The sequence below is a fragment of the Solenopsis invicta genome, chromosome 9 (assembly GCF_016802725.1).
Source record: "Solenopsis invicta isolate M01_SB chromosome 9, UNIL_Sinv_3.0, whole genome shotgun sequence".
Taxonomy (NCBI): domain Eukaryota; kingdom Metazoa; phylum Arthropoda; class Insecta; order Hymenoptera; family Formicidae; genus Solenopsis; species Solenopsis invicta.
Genome location: NC_052672.1, coordinates 5,534,538 through 5,552,219, shown reverse-complemented (window position 1 = coordinate 5,552,219; position 17,682 = coordinate 5,534,538). Strand labels below are relative to the sequence as shown.

General features: G+C 60.8%; 3 protein-coding genes and 3 pseudogenes across 3 annotated transcripts; all 6 read right to left on the bottom strand.

Moving 5' to 3' along the window:
* Positions 1–1,095: 1,095 nt before the first annotated feature.
* Positions 1,096–1,277, bottom strand: LOC120358732 (annotated as a pseudogene).
* Positions 1,278–2,018: 741 nt separating this feature from the next.
* LOC120358703 lies at positions 2,019–3,437 on the bottom strand. Its single transcript, XM_039453743.1, has one exon. The coding sequence runs from the start codon at positions 3,435–3,437 to the stop codon at positions 2,019–2,021; it is 1,419 nt and encodes a 472-aa protein (XP_039309677.1).
* Positions 3,438–3,528: 91 nt separating this feature from the next.
* LOC120358702 lies at positions 3,529–5,208 on the bottom strand. Its single transcript, XM_039453742.1, has one exon. The coding sequence runs from the start codon at positions 5,206–5,208 to the stop codon at positions 3,529–3,531; it is 1,680 nt and encodes a 559-aa protein (XP_039309676.1).
* Positions 5,209–5,249: 41 nt separating this feature from the next.
* Positions 5,250–15,821, bottom strand: LOC120358701. The gene is made up of 7 exons (XM_039453741.1): positions 12,464–15,821; positions 10,013–10,918; positions 9,041–9,147; positions 8,255–8,344; positions 6,707–7,068; positions 5,634–6,640; positions 5,250–5,354 (listed from the first exon to the last, which is right to left on the bottom strand). Exons 1-7 carry the CDS (start codon positions 15,233–15,235, stop codon positions 5,250–5,252), a joined length of 5,349 nt encoding a protein of 1,782 aa, XP_039309675.1. The 5' UTR covers positions 15,236–15,821.
* On the bottom strand, positions 9,035–9,216 carry LOC120358731 (annotated as a pseudogene).
* A 1,178-nt stretch (positions 15,822–16,999) lies between the features above and the next one.
* LOC120358730 lies at positions 17,000–17,181 on the bottom strand (annotated as a pseudogene).
* Positions 17,182–17,682: the final 501 nt, after the last annotated feature.

Here is a 17,682-nt window from a genome sequence, read left to right as displayed (position 1 = left end):
CCGCGGCAATGCGGTCACCCCTAGGGGGAGCGGGGGCACCGGAAAAGCGCCTGCACACGCGCTAAGTCGTGGACATACATGCGCCCGCGGATCCCCACACACACCCTTGCGGAAGCGCGCCGGATACCGCCTTACCTTAGCGAGTATCGGTCGCCCCGTGTGGACCCCCCTTTACTTACCGATGTGCCAGATCCGGTGTAGGTCTTCTATGGGCGCCTCCAGACTTCCGGTTGGTCCTCCGCACGCACTGGACATTTGCACTCGCGACTGTTGGGAGTTTGCCGCACGAAAATAATCAGAGTCCGAATTGGACAAAAAGTTGGACAAAATTGGGACACACCGGCAAACTCCCCTTTAGGTTTTCGGAACGCGGCACGAGTAAGGGTCAATGCACACAGGACGCGTCAACGCGTTACGCGTGGCGGATAGCCAATCATTCTTTTGCTTTCTTATTTCTTTCCATAAAAGCGAAAAAATGATTGGCTACCTCGCCACGCGTAACGCGTTGACGCGTATTGTGTGCATTGAGCATAACTTGTACGAAATCGCTCCTCGGCTTAGGGTCAATGCACACAGGACGCGTCAACGCGTTACGCGTGGCGGATAGCCAATCATTCTTTTGCTTTCTTATTTCTTTCCATAAAAGCGAAAAAATGATTGGCTACCTCGCCACGCGTAACGTGTTGACGCGTATTGTGTGCATTCAGCATTACGCGACACTCACACTCGGTTATATAAAAACTGAGCTTAAGATCGAGTCCGCCTTAAGGCTCGGCAATATGGCAGTCCATACCTCTAAGTGAGGTATATGCCCCGCGGCGAGAGAAGCTCGCCGCGTGCTAAGTCGAGTGGTCTCTCTAGTGCGCGGCGAGAGATGGCAGTGCCTGTACTGTATTAGACTGCCAGTATTGCCGAACTTAGAGATCTCACAGCGATCGTGCGGCTAACCTATACCTATACCTGTCAAAAACAACACCGAACGCGACCGCGTGTCGGGGACTCAGAACACAGAAAATGAGTTTAAGCTGCCAGCCCGGGCACGTTAGGTGACTCCGCGGTTTTGTGAGCCCAACCAAGTTTTTTATGCTTAATCACACTCACTGGGCCGAACTGGACGGCACTGCAATGCCCAGTCGACCCGCGGCGGGGTCGGAGCAAGCTCCGGACACCCACCCGGCTCCAAAAATCAGTTTAATATTCTGAGTCCCCTATGGGGACTGTATCAGATATTAAGCTGATAAGAACAGATTAAGCACGCTTTATTCATCAAAAGCTTTTCCCCAGGGGACAGTACCCCCTGGGGTCGTTACAATCAAAGCGGCTAGGCCGCGCGCAGAAAGACTAGAATATCAAGTGGGCAGGGGACAGTCGCCCCCCCTGCCATTGGGCACTACGACTAGTTAGGGCCAGGGTACGCGTCCCGGCCCGTCGCAATAAAGGCAGAATATCACATTCATTCCCCCAGCTCGCGCGCTGGGGGGATACGTTATCACAGTTGTGGCGCCCCCTGGGATATCACAGAGGCGTCGTCATAAGTTAAAAATTCCCAGGGGGACGCGCGCGGCAGTTTTTACAATGGTTAAATAACGCGGTCACTCATACACGCTAAAATACAAGATTTTTTCGCGACATACACACTCGAACATGTAGGGCCCCACAAACGAAGTAGTAAAAGTTAAAAAGTAGAAAAACGAGTAAAAAGAGAAGTAAATAACGAGAGATAAATAAATATAACAAAAGATAGAAGTGACTAGGGATGAAAACGCAGAGAAATAGTAATAGAGATAACAGAATAAAAAGTACAAAAGTACGCAGTAACAAGAAAATAGAGAAATAAATAGTTAAAACCAGCAAGGAGGGGCCCCGTCCACTTGTACATAAGAGAAAAGAGAAAAGAAGAGAAAAGAAAAGCATTATGTCGAGCGCGTACAAAATAAGTAAATAGAATAAGTGGACATTGGGCCGCTCCCTCCTGCATAGGTTAAAAAGGAGGGGCCAAGACAAAGACTCGAAATAAGTTACGCGACATTCACACACGCAATCGCGTCGTGCCGCTCTACTTCGTCGGCGAGCCAGCGTCGGCGAATGGCCCGAGGCGGCGTCGCAAATCCACCGCCGGCGGGGCGAGGAGGAGCCCGGTACTGGCGAGTGCCAGACACGTGCTCCACGTATATGTCCCTGGACCAGCGGATGGTATCCGAGACCATCAGACGGCGCATCAGTGACGCGTACGGGGTGCCAATCCGCAGCAGTCTCAGCACCGCTTCGTTTCTCGGATCCCATGACCCGAGGGCACCGACGACGAAGGCCGTCACGACCACACGGTACCCCCTGCGCTGGAGCTCCTCAGCTAGTGGCGAGTACTTGGCTATTTTCCTCGCCCTAGCGTCCTCGAAAGCCTCCCAACGGTTCTCAAAGGGCACCGTCACGTCGCATATGACGACACTCTTGGAGGGCTCGTGCCTGATCACGAGATCAGGTCGTAGCTCGCCAAGTTCCCCGTCGATCCCCTCGATCCGCTGGTTTACCCGCTTTTCCCCCGGCATACGACAAGCCTTCCAGAGGCGGTGCAAGACGGCATTGTGCCTCAGCTGTATTGCGGCAGAGTGGACGCCGCAGTGGCAGAGCACGTGGGGTAATGTCTCCGATACTTCCCCGCAACGACGACAGCGCTTGTCTCCATCCCCCCAACGGCGCGCGCCGTTGAGAGGGAGCACGTCCAGCCGCGCCTTGTGGATAAAACGCCAATCGGCGAAGCGGGTAAAGCTGCCGCCACGGATAAAGTGATTGCTCACTCGGCACCGCGACGACACCTCGAAGACCTTACCCTGATCTCGCTTCGCGAGCAAGGTACTCGCGTAATATTCCGCTACAGCTGAGCGCAACCGACCCACTACCTGGGCGCGCGCACCAGGCGGAATCTTCACCGTGGCGCCTCTGGGACCCCGGCACTCCAAGATCATCTCCTCCGTCTCAGGAACCCACCGCCACCGCAGGGACAACCTCTCGGACTGACGCTGCGCGGCGTTTCTCGCCCTGGACCAGAGGGAAGCCTCCCCTCCACCCCTCAGCCGTCCCTCCAGCGAGCCGGAGAGGAAGTTGGCGATCTCGTCGCCAGCAGGGGCGTAGCCTATCCTACGCTGGACCACTCCCCTCAGCGACTGCCACGCCAGCGTCCTGACCGCCGCGTCGCCAGCCGTAAGCATACGGAAGACGTGAGCGACGGACAGCACGTCGGCGAGATCGGAGAGCGGAAGGAGGCCACATCCACCCCAGCGGGGAGGCATGTAGACCCCCTCCGCACTCGCGCGCTGAGGGAGGTTCAGCCAGGACTTGGCATAACGGCGTAACACCCTGTCAGCGGCCGTGAGGGGACTCTTCTGAACTCTGGCCCCCCGTAATAAGAAATCGAGACGCGGCAGGATGAAGGTAGCCATTAAGTCAAACTTTTGCCAAGGGGCAAGGAGGGATTGATCGACCGCGCAGAGGTCCGAGACGATGTCCGTGACGGCGGCGTAGGGCGTCTGATCAACGGAGAATCCCGTTGGAATGCCGAGGTGCGTATAAGGCTCGCCGTCTGCAAGGGGGCGAATCGGTTGGCCCTGGAGACGGAATGACGTCGGCAGGACCCTGCCGCCATTGCCCGCACCGATGTGCAGGGTGGCGCATTTTGCAGGGTTGAACCGCAGCCCCACCGACGCTGCCTCCCTCTCCACTGCACGAAGCAGTTGTCCCATTCCCTCGGGCGTCGATGACAGGAGTGCAATGTCGTCCGCGTAAGCCAGCGCGGAAAACGATTGCCCATGAAGGGCGTATCCCGACATTCATCTCGGTGGCGGCATGCACCACCGAGTTGATCGCGATGTTGAAGACGATTGGACTTAGCGGACAACCCTGTTTGACCCCCGAGCGAATGGGGATGGGCGCCGTGTAGCCGTCGGCGGTGCGCACACGCGTCGTGCAGCCATCGTACATGGATTCCCATATCGCTATGAGTCTCCGTGGCACCGCCGCTCCAGCTAGAGCACGGCGGATCACCGCGTGCGGGACCGATCCAAACGCATTGGACAGGTCCAGCCACGCGACGACCGCCTGCCTCCGAGTCCTCCGCGCGTCAGTCAGGATCTCCTGGAGGACGAAATTGTGTTCGTAGCACCCCTCGTCCCTCAGGAAGCCCTTTTGAGCGGGACTGAGACGGCCGTGGTCGACCGACCAGTCGGTTAGGCGGTCAGCCAAAAGCGCGGCGAAAAGCTTAGGGACAGTGTCCCCCAAGGCGAGAGGGCGCCAGTTCTCCAACACGTTTGGGTCGTCCTTCTTATGGATAAGAAGAGTGCTGGAGGTCTTCCACGACGCGGGGACTACCTCAAGACGCAGACACGCATTGAATACTGCGGTGAGGAGCCGCGCCCCCGGGTCCCTGGCACGAAGGTCCTTGTAGGCGATACCGTCGGGTCCGGGCGCTGAGTTATTCATACGCCGGAGCCGGCGATCCACCACTCTCTCCGTGAAGGGATCCGCGAGGTATTCGAACTCCCCCGCTACGTCCGAGGGGTCAGTGGGCTCAGCCTGCACGCCGCCGCCGGCCAGATCCTCCCCGCCGCGGTACAAGCGCTCGAAATATTCCTGAACCTGCTGCCTGGGCACCTGGCAGAGGTCAGCAGGCCCCTGGAGGATCTCTCGCACTGCCTTGCGACGGTTTGTCCTGTACAGCGCCTGTAAGCGCTTGGCCTCGCGCACCCAGCCCCCGTGCTCCTCCTGTGACGTCGCGGGGCCAAGTGAAGCTTGCCCCGCACGACTGTCACCCTCTCCCCCCGGAGGCACACCTCCCCTCGCCCCCCGACGCGCCCCGGCGTTCCGCCGCCGATTTGGCCGGCCTTGGACGCCGGGCGCGGCACCGCCGGCCCCTTCCGTTGCGTCCTCCCCGAACCACGCAGCGACCGAAGCCGCGTACGCCTCCAGGTCAGCAATCGTAGCGACGTTCGCCGCCCGTTCGACCAGCGCGTCTCGGTCGGCCACCAACTCGCGCCTGCGCTGCCTGACGACAGCAACAGGCACGGGGTAGCCCCGAGACGGCTGAGCGACCGGTGCGTCGACGCGCCGCCGACCGTGGTGCCGCTCCCGGCCCCCGTGACGACCGACAAGGTTCAGAGGTGCTCCGCCTTCCTCACGGGGTGGCACGATGGGTAACGGTTGCGCCCGCCGACCCATCACACCGCGGGCACATACGGGAGCACACGGGTGTTCGGCACTTACCCGCGCAGCACCATTCCCGCGTGTCTCCTCCTACACGGTCCTCCAGCGATGTCCCGCGACGACTTGCCGCCTCCGTCGATGGTGGTGGTCGGACGGATTGGCTGGAATGGACCGTATCTTCAAAACTATTGTTGTTGGTATCGCTAAAACTCCCACGCGGGCTCGCGTTAGCGCGGGAGTTCGCCGACGCTGTTTTCGCGGTTTCGGGCGTCGGTCTCGCGTGCGCGACCGGAGGGGCACCGCGAGTTTGGGGGGAGACCAGGTGGAGTGTGTCTTCTTCCCGCTCTTCTCCCTCGGTGTGTCCTCCACGGTTCACCCTCGTCCCCCTCGCTGTCGGATGAGAGGATGATGGCCGCGCCCCGCCGCCGCCGGACCCCCACCCCCGGCGACGATGGCGCTGTCTGCGGGGAGGTCCTCTGCTCGCCGGGTGTTGTCGGGACGGCCGCCACGCACGGTGACGCCTCCAGGATGGTAGGCAGGAGGGATGGCCGCGGTGGACTGCGGCCCTTTCCCACGGGGAGTCCAGTGGACATCACTGGACCCCCGCACGTTGTAGTTGTCACCGTGCAGGTCGTCAGTGTTGCCGGGAGCGACGTCGCGGGATGGATGTTGGATCGGCCCCCCGTTGGGCTGCCGCGGGTGGTCTGCGGCAGACTGGGGGACCGCGCGGGTGACTCTCTCGATGTTCCTTGCTGTGCCGTGTCACTCGCGCTCCGCGACGCCGCGCTGCCTTTCGCCCCAGGCGGTGGTCTGTCCAGGGCAGCCAGTCGCGCCTCTAGTGCGCTCTTCTCGACTGGAGTGCTGCTCGCCCGACTCCTCGTCCTCGTTGCGACCCCGCCTTGGACGTTGGTCGGCGGAGTGCTGTCGGGCGGCTTCTCCTTCGTCCCCCCTGCTTTGCCGATGCTCGTGGCCGCACCCCTTGTGCGGGGGTGCGGGGGGACGCACTCCAGTCTTGCCGCGCTGTCGCTCTTCTCGGTCGGCACGCTCGTCGCCCGTCGCGTCCTCGTGGCGACGGATTGCCCGCCCGCATTACGCGCAGGCGGGGTCCGCCTGTCGAGCGGCGACCTCTGTGCCCCCTCCCCGCTCCATCTGGTGGTGGTGGAGGATGATGCTGATGCCCCCGCGACAGGTGACGTTCGCTGCGGGGGGTGGGAGGGAGCGCGTGCCGATCTGGTAGCGACCGACTGGCTATTGGCCGCACTCACACTCGCCCGCGTCGCTCCAGTCGGCGCGGGCCGTATGAGAGGTGTTGGTTTGGCCCGCGTCGTCGCGGGCCTTGCGGCCTTGATCTTGATTGGCAGCCTCACCAGCTGCACCGACAACACTCTAGGCTTGCCTGTGGCGGTCGTCGGCGGCCCTGCTGATGTTGCAGCTGCGGCGGCTGCTGCTGCTGATGTTGATGCTGCTGCTGCTGTTGTTGTTGTGTGGGGCATGGCTTGTGCGGCGGAGTGACGGCGGGCCTCCACTGGCGCTGGTGGGCGGGATGGTAATTCGCCCGCAGTCACCGTCGCGTATGAGGGGGACCCTGCTGCAGCGGTTGGCGGTGTTGCGCTTCTTCTCGTGGCCCCCGATGGTCCTGGCGGTGGGGTGGACCGGAAGGACAACCTCGGTTGCCGCGGGTCTTGTGCGGGTGGGTTACTCCCCCTCGGTCGCGCGGTTGCGCCGGTAACGCGAGAACGCGCACCCGAATCGCTCTGCTCACCGACGTCACTGTTGCCGCGAGTGCCCGGTCGCGACGCACCCACCCGGGAGGATGAAGAATTATTCGCGCTGTGAACTTTGGCGTAGTGCGCTTTTACATCCTTAAGGGGGTATCTAGACCCCCCCTTAAAGTTACATAGTGAGCATTTATAAGTGATATAATCCCCCGGGTGTTTTGCCTTGAGATGTTTTGCAAGGTGCGCCGCGTCGCTGAAGGCGCCCCCTGTACACGGTATCGCTGCCCCCGCGAGTCTTGCTTCCCAGCATCGGGGGCAGCGCGGTTTGTTTTCCCATTCAATGGGCAGTGGGTATTCCAGCGTTACCTCCATCGGGTCCGGCACACCGAGGAATTTATGAGAAATGTGTGTGTACTACTGTGGAGGGTCCCGTGGCTCGGTAGGAGGGGTCCGCGACTTATGGTCCTAAATTGGACCCCCCCTGCTTTGGCTTAAGAGAGCTGAAATTGAATCTACTATGCGTGGGGGGCCAGTGCGCAAGAGTTTTTAGTTCGGTCCCCCCACTTTTTTCCAAAAATATCCAGAAATTGCCTGGGGTGACCGCGCGCACGAAGTTTCCAAATCGGTCACCCCCTTAGAGTAGAATAAATAAATAATAAAAATATAAATAGGAGAGATATCTAAGAACAATTCACCGAGCCACGCAGGGTGTCCACGCACCCGAGTTTGCAGAGTGGACACCCCCTAATGGCGACGACACCACGCCAAGGAGGCGGCCGCAGCGCGCCACACGCCGAGGAGGCGCCGCAGAACCGGAAGAGAGCCCGCGCAGGCACCACGCGCGGCAGCAGCACCCGCGGCACCGGAAGAGCGCCCGCGCACGCGCGATGCGTGGCAACGCAGCGCCCACGGTGCCGGAAGAGCGCCCGCACACGCGCAATGCGCGGCGAAAGCAGCGCCGCGGCACCGGAAGAGCGCCTGCGCACGCGCGATGCGTGGCAACGCAGCGCCCACGGTCCGGAAGAGCGCCCGCACACGCGAAATGCGCGGCGAAACAGCACCGCGGCACCGGAAGAGCGCCTGCGCACGCGCGATGCGTGGCAACGCAGCGCCCACGGTGCCGGAAGAGCGCCCGCACACGCGCAATGCGCGGCGAAACGGCACCCGCGGCGATGCGGACACCCCTAGGGGGAGCGGGGGCACCGGAGAAGCGCCTGCACACGCGCAAAGTCGTGGACATACATGCGCCCGCGGATCCCCGCACACACCCTTGCGGAAGCGCGCCGGATACCGCCTTACCTTAGCGAGTATCGGTCGCCCCGTGTGGACCCCCCTTTACTTACCGGTGTGCCAGATCCGGTGTGGGTCCTCTATATGGGCGCCTCCAGCCTTCCGGTTGGTCCTCCGCTCGCACTGGACACTCGCACTCGCGACTGTTGGGAGTTTGCCGCACGAGAATAGTCAAAGTCCGAATTGGACAAAAAGTTGGACAAAATTGGAACACACCGGCAAACTCCCCTTTAGGTTTTCGGAACGCGGCACGAGTAACTTGCACGAAATCGCTCCTCGGCTTACGCGACACTCACACTCGGTTATATATGAACTGAGCTTAAGATCGAGTCCGCCTTAAGGCTCGGCAATATGGCGGTCCATACCTCTAGGTGAGGTATATGCCCCGTGGCGAGAGAAGCTCGCCACGTGCTAAGTCGAGTGGTCTCTCTAGTGCGCGGCGAGAGATGGCAGTGCCTGTACTGCCGCCAGTATTGCCGGACTTAGAAATCTCGCATCGAGTCCGCCTCAAGGCTCGGCAATATGGCAGTCCATACCTCTAAGTGAGGTATATGCCCCGCGGCGAGAGAAGCTCGCCGCGTGCTAAGAGTGGTCTCTCTAGTGCGCGGCGAGAGATGGCAGTGCCTGTCCTGTATTAGACTGCCCGTATTGCCGAACTTAGAGATCTCGCAGCGATCGTGCGGCTAACCTATACCTGTCAAAAACGACACCGAACGCGACCGCGTGTCGGAGACTCAGAACACAGAAAATGAGTTTACGCTGCCAGCCCGGGCACGTTAGGCGACTCCGCGGTTTTACCAGTGAGCGCGACCAAGTTTTTTATGCTTAATCACACTCACTGGGCCGAACTGGACGGCACTGCAATGCCCAGTCGACCCGCGGCGGGGTCGGAGCAAGCTCCGGACACCCACCCGGCTCCAAAAATCAGTTTAATATTCTGAGTCCCCTATGGGGACTGTATCAGATATTAAGCTGATAAGAACAGATTAAGCACGCTTTATTCATCAAAAGCTTTTCCCCAGGGGACAGTACCCCCTGGGGTCGTTACAATCAAAGCGGCTAGGCCGCGCGCAAAAAGACTAGAATATAGAGTGGGCAGGGGACAATCGCCCCCCCTGCCAGTGGGCACTACGACTAGTTAGGGCCGGGGTACGCGTCCCGGCCCGTCGCAATAAAGGCAGAATATCACATTCATCTCCCCAGCTCGCGCGCTGGGGGGATACGTTATCACAGTTGTGGCGCCCCCTGGGATATCACAGAGGCGTCGTCATAAGTTAAAAATTCCCAGGGGGACGCGCGCGGCAGTTTTTACAATGGTTAAAAATTAAGAGTGTATAACGCGGTCACTCACACACGCTAAAATACAAGATTTATTCGCGACATACACACTCGAACATATAGGGCCCCACAAACGAAGTAGTAAAAGTTAAAAAGTAGAAAAATGAGTAAAAAGAGAAGTAAATAACGAGAAATAAATAAATATAACAAAAGATAGAAGTGACTAGGGATGAAAACGCAGAGAAATAGTAATAGAGATAACAGAATAAAAAGTACAAAAGTACGCAGTAACAAGAAAATAGAGAAATAAATAGTTAAAACCAGCAAGGAGGGGCCCCGTCCACTTGTACATAAGAGAAAAGAGAAAAGAAGAGAAAAGAAAAGCATTATGTCGAGCGCGTACAAAATAAGTAAATAGAATAAGTGGACATTGGGCCGCTCCCTCCTGCATAGGTTAAAAAGGAGGGGCCAAGACAAAGACTCGAAATAAGTTACGCGACATTCACACACGCAATCGCGTCGTGCCGCTCTACTTCGTCGGCGAGCCAGCGTCGGCGAATGGCCCGAGGCGGCGTCGCAAATCCACCACCGGCGGGGCGAGGAGGAGCCCGGTACTGGCGAGTGCCAGACACGTGCTCCACGTAGATGTCCCTGGACCAGCGGATGGTATCCGAGACCATCAGACGGCGCATCAGTGACGCGTACGGGGTGCCAATCCGCAGCAGTCTCAGCACCGCTTCGTTTCTCGGATCCCATGACCCGAGGGCACCGACGACGAAGGCCGTCACGACCACACGGTACCCCCTGCGCTGGAGCTCCTCAGCTAGTGGCGAGTACTTGGCTATTTTCCTCGCCCTAGCGTCCTCGAAAGCCTCCCAACGGTTCTCAAAGGGCACCGTCACGTCGCATATGACGACACTCTTGGAGGGCTCGTGCCTGATCACGAGATCAGGTCGTAGCTCGCCAAGTTCCCCGTCGATCCCCTCGATCCGCTGGTTTACCCGCTTTTCCCCCGGCATACGACAAGCCTTCCAGAGGCGGTGCAAGACGGCATTGTGCCTCAGCTGTATTGCGGCAGAGTGGACGCCGCAGTGGCAGAGCACGTGGGGTAATGTCTCCGATACTTCCCCGCAACGACGACAGCGCTTGTCTCCATCCCCCCAACGGCGCGCGCCGTTGAGAGGGAGCACGTCCAGCCGCGCCTTGTGGATAAAACGCCAATCGGCGAAGCGGGTAAAGCTGCCGCCACGGATAAAGTGATTGCTCACTCGGCACCGCGACGACACCTCGAAGACCTTACCCTGATCTCGCTTCGCGAGCAAGGTACTCGCGTAATATTCCGCTACAGCTGAGCGCAACCGACCCACTACCTGGGCGCGCGCACCAGGCGGAATCTTCACCGTGGCGCCTCTGGGACCCCGGCACTCCAAGATCATCTCCTCCGTCTCAGGAACCCACCGCCACCGCAGGGACAACCTCTCGGACTGACGCTGCGCGGCGTTTCTCGCCCTGGACCAGAGGGAAGCCTCCCCTCCACCCCTCAGCCGTCCCTCCAGCGAGCCGGAGAGGAAGTTGGCGATCTCGTCGCCAGCAGGGGCGTAGCCTATCCTACGCTGGACCACTCCCCTCAGCGACTGCCACGCCAGCGTCCTGACCGCCGCGTCGCCAGCCGTAAGCATACGGAAGACGTGAGCGACGGACAGCACGTCGGCGAGATCGGAGAGCGGAAGGAGGCCACATCCACCCCAGCGGGGAGGCATGTAGACCCCCTCCGCACTCGCGCGCTGAGGGAGGTTCAGCCAGGACTTGGCATAACGGCGTAACACCCTGTCAGCGGCCGTGAGGGGACTCTTCTGAACTCTGGCCCCCCGTAATAAGAAATCGAGACGCGGCAGGATGAAGGTAGCCATTAAGTCAAACTTTTGCCAAGGGGCAAGGAGGGATTGATCGACCGCGCAGAGGTCCGAGACGATGTCCGTGACGGCGGCGTAGGGCGTCTGATCAACGGAGAATCCCGTTGGAATGCCGAGGTGCGTATAAGGCTCGCCGTCTGCAAGGGGGCGAATCGGTTGGCCCTGGAGACGGAATGACGTCGGCAGGACCCTGCCGCCATTGCCCGCACCGATGTGCAGGGTGGCGCATTTTGCAGGGTTGAACCGCAGCCCCACCGACGCTGCCTCCCTCTCCACTGCACGAAGCAGTTGTCCCATTCCCTCGGGCGTCGATGACAGGAGTGCAATGTCGTCCGCGTAAGCCAGCGCGGAAAACGATTGCCCATGAAGGGCGTACCCGACATTCATCTCGGTGGCGGCATGCACCACCGAGTTGATCGCGATGTTGAAGACGATTGGACTTAGCGGACAACCCTGTTTGACCCCCGAGCGAATGGGGATGGGCGCCGTGTAGCCGTCGGCGGTGCGCACACGCGTCGTGCAGCCATCGTACATGGATTCCCATATCGCTATGAGTCTCCGTGGCACCGCCGCTCCAGCTAGAGCACGGCGGATCACCGCGTGCGGGACCGATCCAAACGCATTGGACAGGTCCAGCCACGCGACGACCGCCTGCCTCCGAGTCCTCCGCGCGTCAGTCAGGATCTCCTGGAGGACGAAATTGTGTTCGTAGCACCCCCCCTCGTCCCTCAGGAAGCCCTTTTGAGCGGGACTGAGACGGCCGTGGTCGACCGACCAGTCGGTTAGGCGGTCAGCCAAAAGCGCGGCGAAAAGCTTAGGGACAGTGTCCCCCAAGGCGAGAGGGCGCCAGTTCTCCAACACGTTTGGGTCGTCCTTCTTATGGATAAGAAGAGTGCTGGAGGTCTTCCACGACGCGGGGACTACCTCAAGACGCAGACACGCATTGAATACTGCGGTGAGGAGCCGCGCCCCCGGGTCCCTGGCACGAAGGTCCTTGTAGGCGATACCGTCGGGTCCGGGCGCTGAGTTATTCATACGCCGGAGCCGGCGATCCACCACTCTCTCCGTGAAGGGATCCGCGAGGTATTCGAACTCCCCCGCTACGTCCGAGGGGTCAGTGGGCTCAGCCTGCACGCCGCCGCCGGCCAGATCCTCCCCGCCGCGGTACAAGCGCTCGAAATATTCCTGAACCTGCTGCCTGGGCACCTGGCAGAGGTCAGCAGGCCCCTGGAGGATCTCTCGCACTGCCTTGCGACGGTTTGTCCTGTACAGCGCCTGTAAGCGCTTGGCCTCGCGCACCCAGCCCCCGTGCTCCTCCTGTGACGTCGCGGGGCCAAGTGAAGCTTGCCCCGCACGACTGTCACCCTCTCCCCCCGGAGGCACACCTCCCCTCGCCCCCCGACGCGCCCCGGCGTTCCGCCGCCGATTTGGCCGGCCTTGGACGCCGGGCGCGGCACCGCCGGCCCCTTCCGTTGCGTCCTCCCCGAACCACGCAGCGACCGAAGCCGCGTACGCCTCCAGGTCAGCAATCGTAGCGACGTTCGCCGCCCGTTCGACCAGCGCGTCTCGGTCGGCCACCAACTCGCGCCTGCGCTGCCTGACGACAGCAACAGGCACGGGGTAGCCCCGAGACGGCTGAGCGACCGGTGCGTCGACGCGCCGCCGACCGTGGTGCCGCTCCCGGCCCCCGTGACGACCGACAAGGTTCGGAGGTGCTCCGCCTTCCTCACGGGGTGGCACGATGGGTAACGGTTGCGCCCGCCGACCCATCACACCGCGGGCACATACGGGAGCACACGGGTGTTCGGCACTTACCCGCGCAGCACCATTCCCGGTGTCTCCTCCTACACGGTCCTCCAGCGATGTCCCGCGACGACTTGCCGCCTCCGTCGATGGTGGTGGTCGGACGGATTGGCTGGAATGGACCGTATCTTCAAAACTATTGTTGTTGGTATCGCTAAAACTCCCACGCGGGCTCGCGTTAGCGCGGGAGTTCGCCGACGCTGTTTTCGCGGTTTCGGGCGTCGGTCTCGCGTGCGCGACCGGAGGGGACCGCGAGTTTGGGGGGAGACCAGGTGGAGTGTGTCTTCTTCCCGCTCTTCTCCCTCGGTGTGTCCTCCACGGTTCACCCTCGTCCCCCTCGCTGTCGGATGAGAGGATGATGGCCGCGCCCCGCCGCCGCCGGACCCCCACCCCCGGCGACGATGGCGCTGTCTGCGGGGAGGTCCTCTGCTCGCCGGGTGTTGTCGGGACGGCCGCCACGCACGGTGACGCCTCCAGGATGGTAGGCAGGAGGGATGGCCGCGGTGGACTGCGGCCCTTTCCCACGGGGAGTCCAGTGGACATCACTGGACCCCCGCACGTTGTAGTTGTCACCGTGCAGGTCGTCAGTGTTGCCGGGAGCGACGTCGCGGGATGGATGTTGGATCGGCCCCCCGTTGGGCTGCCGCGGGTGGTCTGCGGCAGACTGGGGGACCGCGCGGGTGACTCTCTCGATGTTCCTTGCTGTGCCGTGTCACTCGCGCTCCGCGACGCCGCGCTGCCTTTCGCCCCAGGCGGTGGTCTGTCCAGGGCAGCCAGTCGCGCCTCTAGTGCGCTCTTCTCGACTGGAGTGCTGCTCGCCCGACTCCTCGTCCTCGTTGCGACCCCGCCTTGGACGTTGGTCGGCGGAGTGCTGTCGGGCGGCTTCTCCTTCGTCCCCCCTGCTTTGCCGATGCTCGTGGCCGCACCCCTTGTGCGGGGGTGCGGGGGGACGCACTCCAGTCTTGCCGCGCTGTCGCTCTTCTCGGTCGGCACGCTCGTCGCCCGTCGCGTCCTCGTGGCGACGGATTGCCCGCCCGCATTACGCGCAGGCGGGGTCCGCCTGTCGAGCGGCGACCTCTGTGCCCCCTCCCCGCTCCATCTGGTGGTGGTGGAGGATGATGCTGATGCCCCCGCGACAGGTGACGTTCGCTGCGGGGGGTGGGAGGGAGCGCGTGCCGATCTGGTAGCGACCGACTGGCTATTGGCCGCACTCACACTCGCCCGCGTCGCTCCAGTCGGCGCGGGCCGTATGAGAGGTGTTGGTTTGGCCCGCGTCGTCGCGGGCCTTGCGGCCTTGATCTTGATTGGCAGCCTCACCAGCTGCACCGACAACACTCTAGGCTTGCCTGTGGCGGTCGTCGGCGGCCCTGCTGATGTTGCAGCTGCGGCGGCTGCTGCTGCTGATGTTGATGCTGCTGCTGCTGTTGTTGTTGTGTGGGGCATGGCTTGTGCGGCGGAGTGACGGCGGGCCTCCACTGGCGCTGGTGGGCGGGATGGTAATTCGCCCGCAGTCACCGTCGCGTATGAGGGGGACCCTGCTGCAGCGGTTGGCGGTGTTGCGCTTCTTCTCGTGGCCCCCGATGGTCCTGGCGGTGGGGTGGACCGGAAGGACAACCTCGGTTGCCGCGGGTCTTGTGCGGGTGGGTTACTCCCCCTCGGTCGCGCGGTTGCGCCGGTAACGCGAGAACGCGCACCCGAATCGCTCTGCTCACCGACGTCACTGTTGCCGCGAGTGCCCGGTCGCGACGCACCCACCCGGGAGGATGAAGAATTATTCGCGCTGTGGACTTTGGCGTAGTGCGCTTTTACATCCTTAAGGGGGTATCTAGATCCCCCCTTAAAGTTACATAGTGAGCATTTATAGGTGATATAATCCCCCGGGTGTTTTGCCTTGAGATGTTTTGCAAGGTGCGCCGCGTCGCTGAAGGCGCCCCCTGTACACGGTATCGCTGCCCCCGCGAGTCTTGCTTCCCAGCATCGGGGGCAGCGCGGTTTGTTTTCCCATTCAATGGGCAGTGGGTATTCCAGCGTTACCTCCATCGGGTCCGGCACACCGAGGAATTTATGAGAAATGTGTGTGTACTACTGTGGAGGGTCCCGTGGCTCGGTAGGAGGGGTCCGCGACTTATGGTCCTAAATTGGACCCCCCCTGCTTTGGCTTAAGAGAGCTGGAATTGAATCTACTATGCGTGGGGGGCCAGTGCGCAAGAGTTTTTAGTTCGGTCCCCCCACTTTTTTCCAAAAATATCCAGAAATTGCCTGGGGTGACCGCGCGCACGAAGTTTCCAAATCGGTCACCCCCTTAGAGTAGAATAAATAAATAATAAAAATATAAATAGGAGAGATATCTAAGAACAATTCACCGAGCCACGCAGGGTGTCCACGCACCCGAGTTTGCAGAGTGGACACCCCCTAATGGCGACGACACCACGCCAAGGAGGCGGCCGCAGCGCGCCACACGCCGAGGAGGCGCCGCAGAACCGGAAGAGAGCCCGCGCAGGCACTACGCGCGGCAGCAGCACCCGCGGCACCGGAAGAGCGCCCGCGCACGCGCGATGCGTGGCAACGCAGCGCCCACGGTGCCGGAAGAGCGCCCGCACACGCGCAATGCGCGGCGAAACGGCACCCGCGGCGATGCGGACACCCCTAGGGGAGCGGTGGCACGCGCGATGCGCCTGCAACGCAGCGCACACGGTGCCGGAAGAGCGCCCGCACACGCGCAATGCGCGGCGAAACAGCACCCGCGGCACCGGAAGAGCGCCTGCGCACGCGCGATGCGTGGCAACGCAGCGCCCACGGTGCCGGAAGAGCGCCCGCACACGCGCAATGCGCGGCGAAACGGCACCCGCGGCGATGCGGACACCCCTAGGGGGAGCGGGGGCACCGGAGAAGCGCCTGCACACGCGCAAAGTCGTGGACATACATGCGCCCGCGGATCCCCGCACACACCCTTGCGGAAGCGCGCCGGATACCGCCTTACCTTAGCGAGTATCGGTCGCCCCGTGTGGACCCCCCTTTACTTACCGGTGTGCCAGATCCGGTGTGGGTCCTCTATATGGGCGCCTCCAGCCTTCCGGTTGGTCCTCCGCTCGCACTGGACACTCGCACTCGCGACTGTTGGGAGTTTGCCGCACGAGAATAGTCAAAGTCCGAATTGGACAAAAAGTTGGACAAAATTGGAACACACCGGCAAACTCCCCTTTAGGTTTTCGGAACGCGGCACGAGTAACTTGCACGAAATCGCTCCTCGGCTTACGCGACACTCACACTCGGTTATATATGAACTGAGCTTAAGATCGAGTCCGCCTTAAGGCTCGGCAATATGGCGGTCCATACCTCTAGGTGAGGTATATGCCCCGTGGCGAGAGAAGCTCGCCACGTGCTAAGTCGAGTGGTCTCTCTAGTGCGCGGCGAGAGATGGCAGTGCCTGTACTGCCGCCAGTATTGCCGGACTTAGAAATCTCGCATCGAGTCCGCCTCAAGGCTCGGCAATATGGCAGTCCATACCTCTAAGTGAGGTATATGCCCCGCGGCGAGAGAAGCTCGCCGCGTGCTAAGAGTGGTCTCTCTAGTGCGCGGCGAGAGATGGCAGTGCCTGTCCTGTATTAGACTGCCCGTATTGCCGAACTTAGAGATCTCGCAGCGATCGTGCGGCTAACCTATACCTGTCAAAAACGACACCGAACGCGACCGCGTGTCGGAGACTCAGAACACAGAAAATGAGTTTACGCTGCCAGCCCGGGCACGTTAGGCGACTCCGCGGTTTTACCAGTGAGCGCGACCAAGTTTTTTATGCTTAATCACACTCACTGGGCCGAACTGGACGGCACTGCAATGCCCAGTCGACCCGCGGCGGGGTCGGAGCAAGCTCCGGACACCCACCCGGCTCCAAAAATCAGTTTAATATTCTGAGTCCCCTATGGGGACTGTATCAGATATTAAGCTGATAAGAACAGATTAAGCACGCTTTATTCATCAAAAGCTTTTCCCCAGGGGACAGTACCCCCTGGGGTCGTTACAATCAAAGCGGCTAGGCCGCGCGCAAAAAGACTAGAATATAGAGTGGGCAGGGGACAGTCGCCCCCCCTGCCAGTGGGCACTACGACTAGTTAGGGCCGGGGTACGCGTCCCGGCCCGTCGCAATAAAGGCAGAATATCACATTCATCTCCCCAGCTCGCGCGCTGGGGGGATACGTTATCACAGTTGTGGCGCCCCCTGGGATATCACAGAGGCGTCGTCATAAGTTAAAAATTCCCAGGGGGACGCGCGCGGCAGTTTTTACAATGGTTAAAAATTAAGAGTGTATAACGCGGTCACTCACACACGCTAAAATACAAGATTTATTCGCGACATACACACTCGAACATATAGGGCCCCACAAACGAAGTAGTAAAAGTTAAAAAGTAGAAAAATGAGTAAAAAGAGAAGTAAATAACGAGAAATAAATAAATATAACAAAAGATAGAAGTGACTAGGGATGAAAACG